At 35.1% G+C, this 14379-nt stretch overlaps 1 protein-coding gene across 4 annotated transcripts in view; it reads right to left on the bottom strand.

The window, feature by feature from the left end:
* The window catches only part of LOC124544002 (protein scalloped), an 84876-nt gene that overhangs the window by 13717 nt on the left and 56780 nt on the right, over positions 1–14379 (bottom strand). For 2 of the 4 annotated variants that reach the window (XM_047122348.1, XM_047122349.1), the window contains exons 4-6: positions 11086–11215; positions 779–909; positions 308–406 (exon numbers count right to left, since the gene is read on the bottom strand). In XM_047122348.1, coding sequence (XP_046978304.1) covers positions 308–406; positions 779–909; positions 11086–11215 — 360 coding nt within the window. The remainder of the gene's footprint in view (positions 1–307; positions 407–778; positions 910–11085; positions 11216–14379) is intronic. The other 2 variants (XM_047122352.1, XM_047122350.1) reach the window with 1 other exon arrangement.

Raw genomic sequence — 14379 nt, 5'->3', positions numbered from 1 at the left:
AAGCAACACAATCTAGATCATTACAGTAATTATGAAATAGTTTAATAATAACATTTTTATATAACAAGTTTACGAATCAGTAACATAATGTATATCCAATATAATCGTTTATCTCCATAGAAATCGAGAAATCCGTTCAGTAAAAGACCAGAAGCCACAAATAAACAGTCGGCGAGAGTTAAATTAAAAGCCAATTGTTATATTGATGTATCTCCGTGGCGTGCATGCGGCCATGCCTTGCTAGAAGCAACACAATAAAGGCGTTTTTTGTGTGAAGTAACACAAAGGCATGCCTTGCAAAATGTACCGTGTGATGGTACGCCGGGTGCGGCAATCCCGCCACTATCTGTGCGCTAGACAGCGTGCTCATAGACTGCATCGCCTTCTCTTTCATCACACCACCGTCCTAGATTGTTTATCACCTCTTAAATCGGTACGTTTCGATCAACGGATTACTAAATAATAGACAACTTCGTTTTAAATATGGAATTATTATTTTTTTTTAATTTTTTTTATAACTACATTTTATTGCAAACGTATCAGTGTGCGTGTTTTATATAAATCAAACATTGTTATTAGTTTCGAACTCCATGTATGTGTGAGTAGTTTTAGAATTACATTGTCACGTAACAGGATAACAGAAGTTAGGTAGGAACACGAGTGACTTTGCTTTATTTCATAGTGTTGTATTTGAGATTCCCCGAAAGGTCAGCTCCTGTTTTAATTAAAATTTTATCCGTTTGCATTGTAAGAGAAAGGTGAATAGAAATGTACTTACCACTTTGAGTTTGGCCTGGATTTCGCGTAGTTTCCGCCTAGCTAGCACCTGTATGTGTGATGAGACCTGTTTCCTTGTGCGCGTCTTCCCTGTCCTAAGTTTTATATATCTTGCTATAAGTTCATTTCGTCCTGTAAACATAAAAAACAACAAATTAAATATCTTTTTTTTATTTATACGATCGTTAAAAACGGCCAGTTTTTTTTATAAATTTAATTTTCGAATAACAGTTGTTCAGAAAGAGCGGCAATTGTCATAACCCGCGAAATATTCCAAATAGTCAAATCAAAACGCGCTCTACAATGCAATGCCGGCACAACCTCGATGCCGCTCTCGTTATGAAACAATTTTCAAAATATTTTGAATAGCTATTTTCAATTATTGAAACTGCAGTCGGTTCGGAATGCGGGGCGGATCGGCAGCGGTAATGAAATATATTTTATTAACAGATCAGTTATATTGAAATATTTGAAACGCTACAATTATTTTGCAGTGAATTAATTCATTTCAAATGTTACGTCAGTGAATTTTCTATCGACTAATGCGAGTTTAAATCGAACAATGGTGTATTAATTTGAGGCTGGTATAGAACAAGACTGGGGCAGACCAAAGTAAATTGAAATCTCATTGAATTCGGGGAATGCGATGGCGACGAGAGACGGCTGGTGCGAATTTAATTAACCCCTTGCCTGCTCGTTGAGGCGTGCGTGCGTATATCTATTAATTTTCATGTAGATCGTCAGTCAAATTTTATAGATGATGAAACACGTTCGATAGGACCGAATAACATATTCTATTTTTAAATTTATCGACTAAAATACAAAGCGTAACGGTTTCAAATAAATAATCAATAAAATTTTATAATATAACAGACTTGAATACACCTTAAGTCCTTCGTAACTTTGTTCAAAATTAAAGTGAAAGGCAGTTGTAGTAAGTCGGCAAACAAACTTTAGAAGTCTGCTAAGTGAAAACATTCTTGAAATTGCTCTGAAATTATGGCACGGTTTCATAAAGTTTCAACGGCGGGTATTAGGTTAAAATTAGTGGGGGCCACTACGGCTGCTTTTAACACGGTGGGCGTGAAAAATAAACACGTCGTATGTTATTCGTCGCGTCGGGACATCCTCGGTGCTCGAGGCGACATCCGCGCCCGCGAATCCCACATTAAGAGTGCCTTCACCCGAGACGCCGTGTGCATCTCTATAAATAGTGTTGCAGAGGATCAAGTAGAAACGCTTCTATTCGGCGACGAATAGAAAAACAAGAGATGATTATTTATTAGTTAGTTAGTTGGCTAATTTGGTCCGGTGCCAACGCGCCACGCTCTTACGCACTCCACGCGGATGAAATTGTGCGTGCAGTCGACTGTTGCCATATATGAATATTGATTGCTTTTTTAATTCATCTGCAGCGTTACTTTGTTATATCAATCACGAATAATGTAAAATACTGAAATATTACTTCTTAGATTATTAATATTCTCATCAACTTTTGCCCGATTAGTACATGGATAAAATTTTCACTTCAGTTTTTTTCATAATACTTCAAGTATGACGCAAAATGTAGGTTTTTTATCGAATCCAACTCTAATTGAATTTTGTATGTGCTATTATAATTAAAAAAAGTAACCATTAATTTCAGTTACATAACAGATTAATAAATTAGTAACTGTAATTAGTAATCTCTTTAAAACAGGCAAAAAAACTAAGGAATATAATTCAATGTGTCATCCAGATTTCGAGAGAGCATGTTTCATTTTATACACCAAGTTTCCGACTCCGCAAAGTTAATACATCCTTCCTGGGGCAAGGTATTCGGTTCTATAGTAAAATTCCACAGATATCTTCAACGTTTCCTATAAATAAATTCAAATATTATGTTAAAAATCATTAAAATATAAGATATTTTCGAGTTGGTATTCGGTGATACAGTACATATAAATTTAATCGTAAATAAATTACGATGTATTTCATTTGAGAAAATAGTACAACTGAGTTTCTTTTCGGTTATTTTTGATATAATCTATATTTCAAATCGATGGTTGCTTCACATCCCAATGTGATTCTATATTCAAATTACAGCAATATTAAATGGCGGGGAATCCTGAACATATAATACATATTTATTTTTTAAGACAGATAATTTATACAACAAGCGGGAAGCTATCGGAGATCCATCAGAAACACATTAACGTAACGGCTATGACCTTCCGATTGTTTTCGCAACGAGCTCTAGCGGAATACATGCTCAGTACTAGATTATACTAAATTGATATGTGTACAATTATTTACAGGAAAAACGAAATTAATTTTAGACAATGTATATGATGATGTTCAATATATAAATAAATATTGGACAACGTCACACACACTACTCTGATCCCAATGTAAGTAACTAAAGCACTCGTGTTATGGAAAATTAGAAGTAACGACGGTACCACACACAGACCCAAGACAACATGGAAAACTAATGAATTTTTCTACATGGACTCGACCGGGAATCGATCCCGAGACTTCGGAGTGGCGTACCCATGAAAACCGATGTACACACCACTCGACCACGGAGGAGATATTAATAAGCAACAAGTGAACTTAGCTCCGTTATAATAGGCAGTATGTAACATTTCTTGATAAAAGCATTTCTTTCAAAATTCTTCAGCACGTGGTTGCTACACTGATTTTAACTAACACGTGGAAGAATTTTAATCGAATCATGTATTGTTCACGACATTTCTCACAGCTGAGTATGATAATTAATTATATGCACTTAAGGCGTAAGTGAAAAGTCAGTAGCGCCCGTTATTCGATCCTCAAATCTTCGCTCATATTCCATGCAATCCAATTGACCTTTTTGGCTAAACAACGATTACATGGCGTTTAATTATTTCGTAATTATATCAGCACAGAAATGGTAGTGCGCGGAATTTTGATTTCGAATTAGATAACTTACCAAGTTACGCGTTACGCTTTAAGTTTGGCGTTTCTATAAATTTAAAACTTAGAGAAACATTTATATCGGTGTTTCATTCACTTGAATGAGTGAATGATTGTAACGAGATTTATATCTAGCGCCTTGTGTCATACGGTTTCAAAATCTAATTTGAATTACATATGGCCATTACTTTAAAACTTAGAGAAACATTTATATCAGTGTTTCATTCAATTGAATGAGTGAATGACTGTCACGAGATTTATATCTAGCTCCTTATGTCACACGGTTTCAAAATCTAATTTGAATTACATACGGCCCTTTCGTACAAGTTTGTCGTATAAGATGACGTTTATGGTTATTACTTCTAAGGGTCGTATCGTGAAGGATTATTGCATCTAAGGGTCGTAGTATATATGTAAAGTGTTTAATCTTTCTCAGTAAATTGAATAGCTGCCAAAATGTTACCAAAACAGTATCCTGATATCCGGTATTAGTGCGTTTCGTGAGTGCATTTGTATTCTCCAACGGAACTAAGGAAACTAGAATTTTTAAAAGTTAGTTCTAATCAATTTATGGCATTTGCATTACTTTATAGAATATAGGATGTTTACCAATTTCGTGTACTATTTTCATGCATAAAGCGAATAAAATTGTAAACATTTTTGTTCGATATATAAAAGACAATTCTCTATTTTTTGAAAGTCAAATGTATTTCAGTATATTCATGTGTTATAATAATAAGTTTTTTTTTAAGAAAAAAATGTATCACCGTCTTTTCACAAAAATAATAGTAGCCCTATTTTCGTCATAATTTCTTTCACATTGCTAGGCGACGCGTATACTGGTTAAGATAAAATATAACATTTAATGTGTGACTAGATTACTCTAGTTACCTTACGGTACGTTACGTTACGTTACCTTACGGTAACGGCTGTAGCTTTACCAACAGCGACCACGTAAGGATCAATTTCCTCATTCTGACTGATAACTTTCTCCCTGACTACGTTTTGAATGAAGCAACTATAACTCGGGGACTTTACGATACACACAGTTAATGTAAGGTTAATCAAACAACTATAGCTTGTGAGATGAAATAACTTTTGAATTTAGAAGAGTAGGAACTTTATCGTTTACTTATAAAACGTTTGTCCCAAGTGCGTGAACGTGAAGCCAAAACTACGGATTCTAAAAGCAGAAATTTAGATTTTATTTAGCGACATACACTAAAATGAAGTGTTTGCAAATTTAAAAGGAAAGTGCGGTAAATAGGCATTTGTAAGAATTGTACTCATACGAAGACATCAGGCAGATGTTTATCTATGAATGTTCTGTTGATCTGCGTCACTTAAAGCCACAGTGAAACGATTTAGTATTTTGTTTATTACCTATCTAGTAAATCGTAGACGTGGTTTCCAGCAGAGTTCAAAACAGCTAGATATCTCTTATAAACATTAGCTAAGGCCTATTGGTGATTAAACCATCTAGAAATACTAGAATATTTAGAGCATCTACAACGCCTAGGTGGCCCCAACCCACAACCAAAGTCATCCCCCAGAAACAAGTTTGCTAAATCATTCGTTTTTGCTATATAAAAACACACTACTTGTATTAGTGTGTGGGTATGTTACCACGCTATGTTCATCCCAATTCATCGAGGATATTATTTTAAGAAATTTTCAACGAATATTTTAAGGATATTTTCCACAAATGACGGAAATAAAATTAAATCGAATAAATCACGATTAAAAATGCCCTGACTTGCTTACTTGTAGGAAATAATTTATGATTAATTTGAGCGATTAATTAGCTAATTGGGTTAGGATATTAGAATTTATTGTTTTACATAATTTTTTTATAAATTTCGTCATTTCCACAACAAGAATAGCTGTAATATAAATTTATTTATATTTTCGAGTGCACTTCAAATTATAAATGCATTAATTTATTACAGCTCTATTTTTATAATGGTAATAAGCTTACATTTATTACCATTATAATGTGTGTTGTGCAATGTTTGTGTTACTAAAACATTCAATTGATAAGTTCATCTCAAACAAACTGTGACCGGTAAAATGACTTAATATGTTGTATGTATCGATGTTTTGTAGAAGAATGTTTATGCCGTGCATACATCAAAGTTAACCGTCAATATGTAATAGCGTTAGAGTTTTTCATTTAGCAAAAGGAATAGTAAATGTTAAACGTTAAAAAGAGGGTCGTTTTCAATAAAAGAAACATTACGAGCCATGATAGAAGCGTCGGGTCAGAATTTCACGCTGACCCAACAGAAGATATGCAAGGCGAATCCTCGCAGAAGGGTTGAGTTTCGACGGTCTAAGGAGGATTTCTCGGGAGACAATCGGGAGTTATGCCTTCGGGCGGGGCGCTAAACGAGGGGCGCGGGAGAAGGGGCGGGCCTTCTTTATATTTTCTTACTGCGTTCGCCGCCTAGCGGCGCGGCCGGGCCCCTTACACGCTCGCTCGCTCACTAATTGCGCATTCTTCGCATAGTTTAGCCCTCCCGGCGAACCCCTCGCCCGCCGCCCCCGGACCACGTGAAGCCGTGCGCCGACGAAACTTTCATACTCCCAGGATATTGAGCGGTTTTGAATGTCTTAACTCACGAACGCGCCTGCAGCGGTGCCGCCAGTGCTGGCTTTGTAGGCAAACTGTTTCCAACAACTCACCGCATCGTTCGAGCTACGCGAAATTACTGCTCACTTGTCTCTATGACAAGGTAAAGTCCTCTCGGCGCTGCAATAATGCACCGCCTGACGGCTCCGTAACTTCTTATTGATATACCGATCCGACGCGTGTAATGTCTTTAGACATTCACCAACTTTGATTGTGACTTTGTGTTGTTCATAGTTTTGCAAATTACTTGATAGTGTTAATAGCTCGTTTCTCATTGGTTATAACTACGAAACTTGTATGCTTTATGGGTTATATTTCAGTTGAATTTAAGAAAACATTCTTAATTTACTTTATGTATTTAATTATAGTTAATTGGAAATGCTACAATTACTATCTTCATCGTAACGATATTCAAAATGTAAACATATGTTAATACAACAGGCGAGCCCTTATCTCGACGACAGCAATAAAACTACAAAGTGTAAGGTATCGGGAGTGTTGTGAGGAGTTCTCGAAGATTAGAGGGCGAGGGTGTGACGGACGACAGGCGGTGACGCACTCAGGGCTAGATTAAGCCGAGCCGACACGTCCGCGAGTAATGCGCCCATATATTGTCCGGACGAGCGCGCCCGCAATTATGTACCATGTTCTTTTACAACTGCCCCTACCATAATAAATTGCTTGACAAATATCATTGAACATGTTATATGATCTGTTATGAGTTTTGATGTTCATGATTTCTCACTTCATAGATACATTAGTTACGTAGCGGCGAATTGTTCAGATTAATACCGCTCTACTGCTTTAAAAATGAATATTATAATGAATTTACAATTAGTGTAGAAGACGCCACAAATAAAAAATAAAAAAAAGTAATATAAGATTTCTTCACGTGCTTATAATATAAAATAAAAAAAAAAAACCTTAATTTAAACAACAAAATCCACAGTGCATTACGTAACGCCGTTAAAAGGATTATTTCCGCAGAGGCGATAAGATTAAACCGGCACATTTCTTTCCGTCTATTAAATCACTTAAGGTGGACACATCGCTTGCGGTAGATTTGTTTAGCAATTCCATCCACCCGGTCCGACCCGGGAGCTCGGGCAGTCCTTTAATTAAAGCCGGGCGGTATAATGTTGGAGCTTGACGCGAACTTAATGTGCGTCCGGCGGATAATGGCAGTGGCTGCCTTTAATTGTTCCACGTCAATTGTGCCAGTAACATACGTGACAATGGCGAGTCTCCAGAAAGTTATTACAGTCGCTCTCGGCCGTTACTAAGTTAAATGTTTCATCGTCCGTCGAATGAATCTGCAATTGCTTGTTTGACTGAATTATAACTGTTATCGTCGAGTTTTGCCAATAACGATTGTTATTATTGTTTTTGTTTAATCTCTGTAAACCAAACAGACCGGTTTTCTATGCCTTTGGTGTATATTTATGCATAAGTTTTGATGACAATATTATACCACATTAGATATAAAATGAAAGATTAAAGGGAATCTATAAAAATGGCACTACATCAGGCATTTTGTGTCCGGGCTAATGGTAAATGGTATCATCTGATGGTAAATGGTAATTACAACTTATAGAAATTAGATCTATGAGACATAAAAGGTCATTCCTTGCAACTCCAAAGCGCTACCAACTTTGAGAATTAAGTTATTATGTCCTTTTTCCTCTTAGTTAAACAGGCTCACTTACCATTCAAAAGGAAGCAGCATATTACAAACTACTGCTGCATGGCGGTACAATATATGATAAATAGATTGCACCTACCCTAATGGACTTACACAAGGCCCTATCACCAGGTATCCAGTTCTTCTTTGCAATTTAGTTAAGATAATACACTTACACACAACAACATTCAATAATGACGACCAGACTACTCGATAGTGTGTTCGTCATGGGTACACTACTCCGAGGTCAAGGGTTTGATTCCAGGCCAAATCAAGGTAGAAAAAGTTCATTACTTTTCTATATTGTCTTAGATCTGGGTGTTGGTGGGACCGTCGTTACTTCTGATTTTCCATAACACATGTGCTTTAGCTACATACAATGGGATCTGAGTAATGTCCAATATTAATTTCTTAAAAAATAAATAAATAGATTGACCTCATGTATTGTCCAGTTGTTTCAAAATGCTAATCAAATGTATAAATGACACATGGGATAAGTATTGACAATGATCTGTATTTCAAGTAATATTTTATTAGTACTGTGTAACTGCCGCTCTACATAGAGATATTTAATCAATATATCTATTATGAAAAGTATAATTATATGTAATTAATCGAAGTATTGGCCATAATAGTCGATGCAGTTTCGTAATTTTAATAGCAATCATTGGTTTTATTGCAACAACTGTTGTTAACAAATTTATGAAGCTGATAATATTGATGAATTCTTCATAGAGGTTTTCAGTGACTCAATTTTTTTAATTAATTAAGGATTGTTTAGATTGGAAAGTGATGATATATTCTTGGACTAAGACAAGAAGAGATGGATGTTGAAAGTGAAGTCCAAGCTGTTTAGAGAAGAACATAAACAAGCCAATTAAAGTTTACATCTTGTACTTCTGAAGGTATCACTCAGGATGCTACGCTGATGATGATGATAACTCTGATGTAGGAAGATGCAATTCATCCAGTTACAAGATGTCTCATTTCAATAAAAATTCGTTTTCCAATTTCGATTATGCATCATAAAATGTCCACCTGTGATAATTTCTTAATTCTCCTTAATTTATTTCGTAAGCTAAATGAATACTCCCTCTTTTCTTTATCTTCCTCAGTAAATTGACACGACATCCAACTTTATGTGACGCAAATGGATCAGCATCGTATTATCGCACGTGTTGAAAGGGCGCTGTTAACTCTGACGCAGTTTAAGATGAATATGAATTCCACGATCGCGTCCAATTCTTCATTATTGACTTAAGTCTCAGTGCACGAGTTTCAATCAAAACAAAACACGGCGTCATCATTTGTATTATCTGGTTCATATACGTCGTCGATATGGCATTCATTCTCTGCAATATTCCTCGCCGAAATACATATTCGAAATTAATGGGATTTTTTTTTAAATTTTCTTTTCAGCGAACAAAGAGGTTTTAAGGCTATAAAAGAGGTTTGAAATCAATCGTACAATTGAATTTTTTGAAGTAAATTTATATTTGTGATAAAAAAAAATCATTTTGAATTCAGAATATTATATATCATATATATATCATATATACCATATCGACCTAGAGCTCCGATCCCCTAAGTATCAGGCAATGTTATTTTCGATGCAGGTTCATCGTACAAATCTTACCAGAAATATTAGATTTTTTTTAATGTAGGACGGGTTTTAATATAAACCAACAACATTGACATAACGGCATCATGACATACGTTTTAGTATGAAGACATAAAATTAAAAAGTTTTATATTTTGCTACAACCTTACCGGTTCGAACTAGCGGTGTGTAGGTATTGACGCAATCTCTTACCGTTGCACTGAAAACTAAGATTATCTAAAGAAGTGATATTAACGACGCTGCCAGGGAAAAAAACAGTCATCTAAGATACAAATTACACTCAAAACACTCAGAATCTTGGCAGTATTCCTAACGCTGAAGTCATGCACGATTACGACGATTATAACCATTATCCATTTATTTTTGAAAGTGTCTCAGCAAAAGTTACTCGAAACACGAGAGATTTACTCCGGCTGTTAATTTAGTGAAGGGAAAAGGTTTCTTTCGGTGATCGTCACGTACCGTTAACGAGCTTCCTTAGTTAACAGTGCACCGTGAAAAAATTCCCCTCGCCCTTCAGTTTACAGAAACTGAGCTTACATTACAATCATCAGTCTCCGTTTAAATTAGGTCGATAACGTTTTTACGGTCAAGATTTTATTGCTGTGATAAATTAATTCATTCATTAGTATTCCTTTTATTTCGAAGATTAAGAAACGTTTTATACGATCCTATATAATTTTCAAATAACGATTCCACATTACAAATTTCTATCCCGAAGTTTGTTCGAAATTATTATTATTAAAAAGCTCAAAAGGAAGACTAATCTAATAAAGTCTTTCAAAGATTTATTTCTTAGCTCGTACGCTTTCCGCTAACTGAACCATTTTAAAAATAAACAAGTGTCGAAAACGGGACACGTGTCCTGAACTAGTTCGCGAATTTCGAAGATTGCAGGCGAGATTGAACAAAAGCCGCGACTGCAGCTTCCTCGAATCGACGACACACCGATCGAGAGAGATAATAATTGTCGGTTCACGTCTTTCCGTGGAATCCTATTGCGCAAACCGCTTTGTCGGCTCACATCAATATCTACCGTGCCTTTTGTCTCGTGCTACACCATTGTTCATTTTAGGTATGGCCTTGATAGCAATTCATAATTCAATTAAATTGACATGTACGTGTTCATATTAGAAAGTTACGTAAACAACTGATGCTTGATTGCGGTGAGTAAGACTGAGAGTAACCCAGATAATGAAGGCGTTGTTTATGAACATGACAATATCTGGGCTCGGCTAATGATCTGTGCTAAATACTATTCAGATATTATTTTAAATGAACTTGACTTTAGTTTTAGTGACTAATAATAAACACTTATTCTCAATAAGATTCACTTTCTTTTAGTCTTACGCATTTGAAATATTAGTGTAGATTGAATTGAAAAGTTATCATTGTCTCGGTAAAACCTATAAGGTTATCTAGCATGTCCGGACTCACCGTACATCTTGCCCTCATCTGAGAGGATGATCTTCCGCCTGCCGCACGGAGGGTATATCGCAAGGGCCTCCTGGAAACTCTGTTCGATGTCAGGAGACCACACTCCCTCCGCGTCCGCTGCCGATAAATCCTAAGGACACAAATGAAACATCATTAATAGTTTTTAAAAATAGAATCACTTTTGTTTTTTATCACAGAAAGAATGGCAAGACATTTTGATGGCAACATTAGATAATATAGGTAATTATTTAATATTCTGTTTTAGTATCGAAATTTATATTACATTATTTCAATCGTTGTTAAAAATAAATCAAAACTTTGGACAGTATAGAAACAGCTGAAAAATCATGTTATTAATAATAATAACTTTCATTATAAATCTCATAAGCTAGATTATTAATACAACGTTTAAATTAGAATGTATCAACGTCCTATATGAGCGTAAATTTCTCGTCATTAAAATATTGCGGGAGCAATTTATCCTCTCCCATATAGGTGATTTATTATGTCCTTCTATATTAATATTGTGGCTTATGTAATGGAAATAGCTAAATTGATATTGGTTTTCGTATATCTGAATAATAGTGGTCTCAGGGTCCCCTTTGTAAGGTTGGGTTAACCGCTTCGGACCTTGAAAATCGTTACTTCAGAACTAGCAGTCTCGATTGACTTAAATTGTAGGTTAAATTAATTATGCTTTTAGTCGCTAATACGGTGAAGTCGGGGATACCGCTCGGTTCATTTGTTTTTCAGAATATCTGACGCCGTCTCGTTAAGGTGCGCTTTCACTTTCAGTAAATGCAATGTTTTTTCAAAAAACCTATCTATTGTATCCATTCAAGGTAATTCTAGACTAACATTAGTCGATAACAACGAAAATTTGTATTTTGTCTTTAGCGAGAACGCAGCTTAATAATCAACTAGTTCTGCGCGCGGTATTGCTCGTGTATGGCAGGAGCGGTATTACCCATCATCTTTACGGCCTCTTTTCCGTACACCAGACGAATATGCAAATATTAGTACTTCTTACTACTTTACTTAATGATTGAGTTGAGATATGAACAAACTCACTTTTGTGTTCATAATATTAGAAAGAATATGTTGGATAGGATTTGTTGAAACAATATTTGTTTATTGCACTTGATATGAAATTTTTACAAGACAATGACTAATTAAAAATATAAAATTTAGTCAATGAGATAACTAAATAGTTTTGTTTGTCAGGTGCGTAATAAATAAAAATATGGATGCCTTAATGACTCAGAGAACGACGAACGTGTAGCCAAGGGCTTTATTCGCAAGACAAATAGTTGCCATGAGTTTTGAATTTGCAACTGTTAAGTCCAGAAGCCCAGCTCACTTAATCACTGTCAAATTGTAATGAACAAAATCTATAACATTCATTAAAATCATTAACATTTAACAATCTTAAAACACACAAGTAAGCTATGAAAAACTAATATATTATTATCAAACAATAACACACATATCGCCTTTTAGAAATAAACACGTTAGTAAAAAAGCAAATAAAACAAAAGCACGTCTAAAATAAAAATAAACAAAAACGCATCTGCCTGCTCAAAGGACGTTAAAAAAATCAATACGGCTTGATCATCTGCGTAACCTGGATTCACCCAAATAGGTTGAATGGATTCGAACCGGATTCTCATTGTTTAGTTTAGTGCACACGAGAGTGATTTAGCGGTTTAGTGTATCTTAGCAATTTCCCGTGTTCATCGCTTGAGATGTTGTACAGACACGGGTATTCGGGAGCTATTTCAAGTGAAACTTTTCACGGCGACCACGTTTCGAAATGGAACGTTTTTAAAAAAAAGTTGACGCTCATGTAAAAAGGTTTTACTCCTGTCACGTGTATATTTTTTTTTTCTTTAATAATTTATGGTTGTGATGCCAAAAATCGAAGCCAAAATGGAACATTTAAGCTTACGTTATTTCATATATAGAATGTACTGAATCAAGTTGAGACCTATTGTTAGTGAATAGTGATAATTGTGCACATTGAATGTAGCTGGAATAATTGTACAGTTGCAATCGCCGAACAGTCAGCAAAACGTTATAACAATTAAACCATGTTTGTATTCAATGACCTTCGTTTATTGATTAATAGGGTCACGCGTTCGAGTAAAAGTTTTCAAAAAAAAAAAAAGTAAGTCGAGTCGAATTAATTTAAAAGATTAAATTACCCGTTCGATTTCGACTGAACGAGATATTGTAATTATTGCCTTAAATAAACGTACCGCTGCCCCGTTCCTTCTGTATATGGCATCGATATCTTTAAACATAACACGTGATAAACAGTAATTAACTTTGATACGAAAACTATCCACAATAAGAACATTTTGAATATTTTTAGCTTTTGAACTGATTTCGCAAAACATTAACAAGATTTCGTGTTTATTTTTAGCTTTTATGTCGTTAACGTTCGATATGTCCTGTTATGGACGTATTTTTTTTGCATTAAATACTTTTTAGTATTTAATTATTACGTAAAAGAAAAAAATCCATACAGAACGTAACAGCCAGTACATTTCCTTCTAAAGAGGTTTCGTGCTTGTTCCATGCTCCAATGCAGGTCAGTGACAGAACTTCTTTCGAAAGACACACGAACACGAGATTAATAGAAGCAGCATTTTCATGTCTTTAAATTGCGTTTTAAATTCATAACGTAATTCATAAACATGAAAACTCAGGGGGTACGCGCCCAGGTTTCAATTTTCTTTTCTTTAGGGAATCGGTCCAATAAAAGTTATTGAGCCTTGAATTGAGAACTGAGTATAGACGATACACTCTCTGAATTTCTTTACTCTTTGGTCTCTTCCTAGGAAATCACGTATGATCACGGTCTATGAGAGTTTACCTATATAAACAAGCATACTTGTCACTAAAATAATCTCTACTCCGCAATTGGCTTGTCTTTTAATATTGGCCGCTGACTTCCAAATTCAAAAAAGAGGATGTTATTAGTAAATATTTTCGAGTGCTTATTGAATCAATATAGTTTATGTATGATTTTTATTTTTTGAATCACTATTCAGATAACCAACGTACCCAAACGGGCCCAACGTACAAGACAAATAGTTGCATTAAGTATTGAATCTGCAGCTGTTAAGCCCAGAAGCCAAATACACGTAATTCCTATGTCAATGATGCTTATTATATTGATAGTGTGATAATATATACCGAAGCTATAACACTTAATATCTTTTTATTTTATTTTAATTCGAATCCAAGATTCGTTTGTTTACACTCAAAATTAAACTTTTGCACCAAAAG

The sequence above is a fragment of the Vanessa cardui genome, chromosome 4, assembly GCF_905220365.1.
Source record: "Vanessa cardui chromosome 4, ilVanCard2.1, whole genome shotgun sequence".
Classification (NCBI taxonomy): Eukaryota; Metazoa; Arthropoda; class Insecta; order Lepidoptera; family Nymphalidae; genus Vanessa; species Vanessa cardui.
The sequence above is the reverse complement of the archived record's forward strand: the minus strand, read 5'-3'. Positions and strand labels throughout refer to the sequence as shown.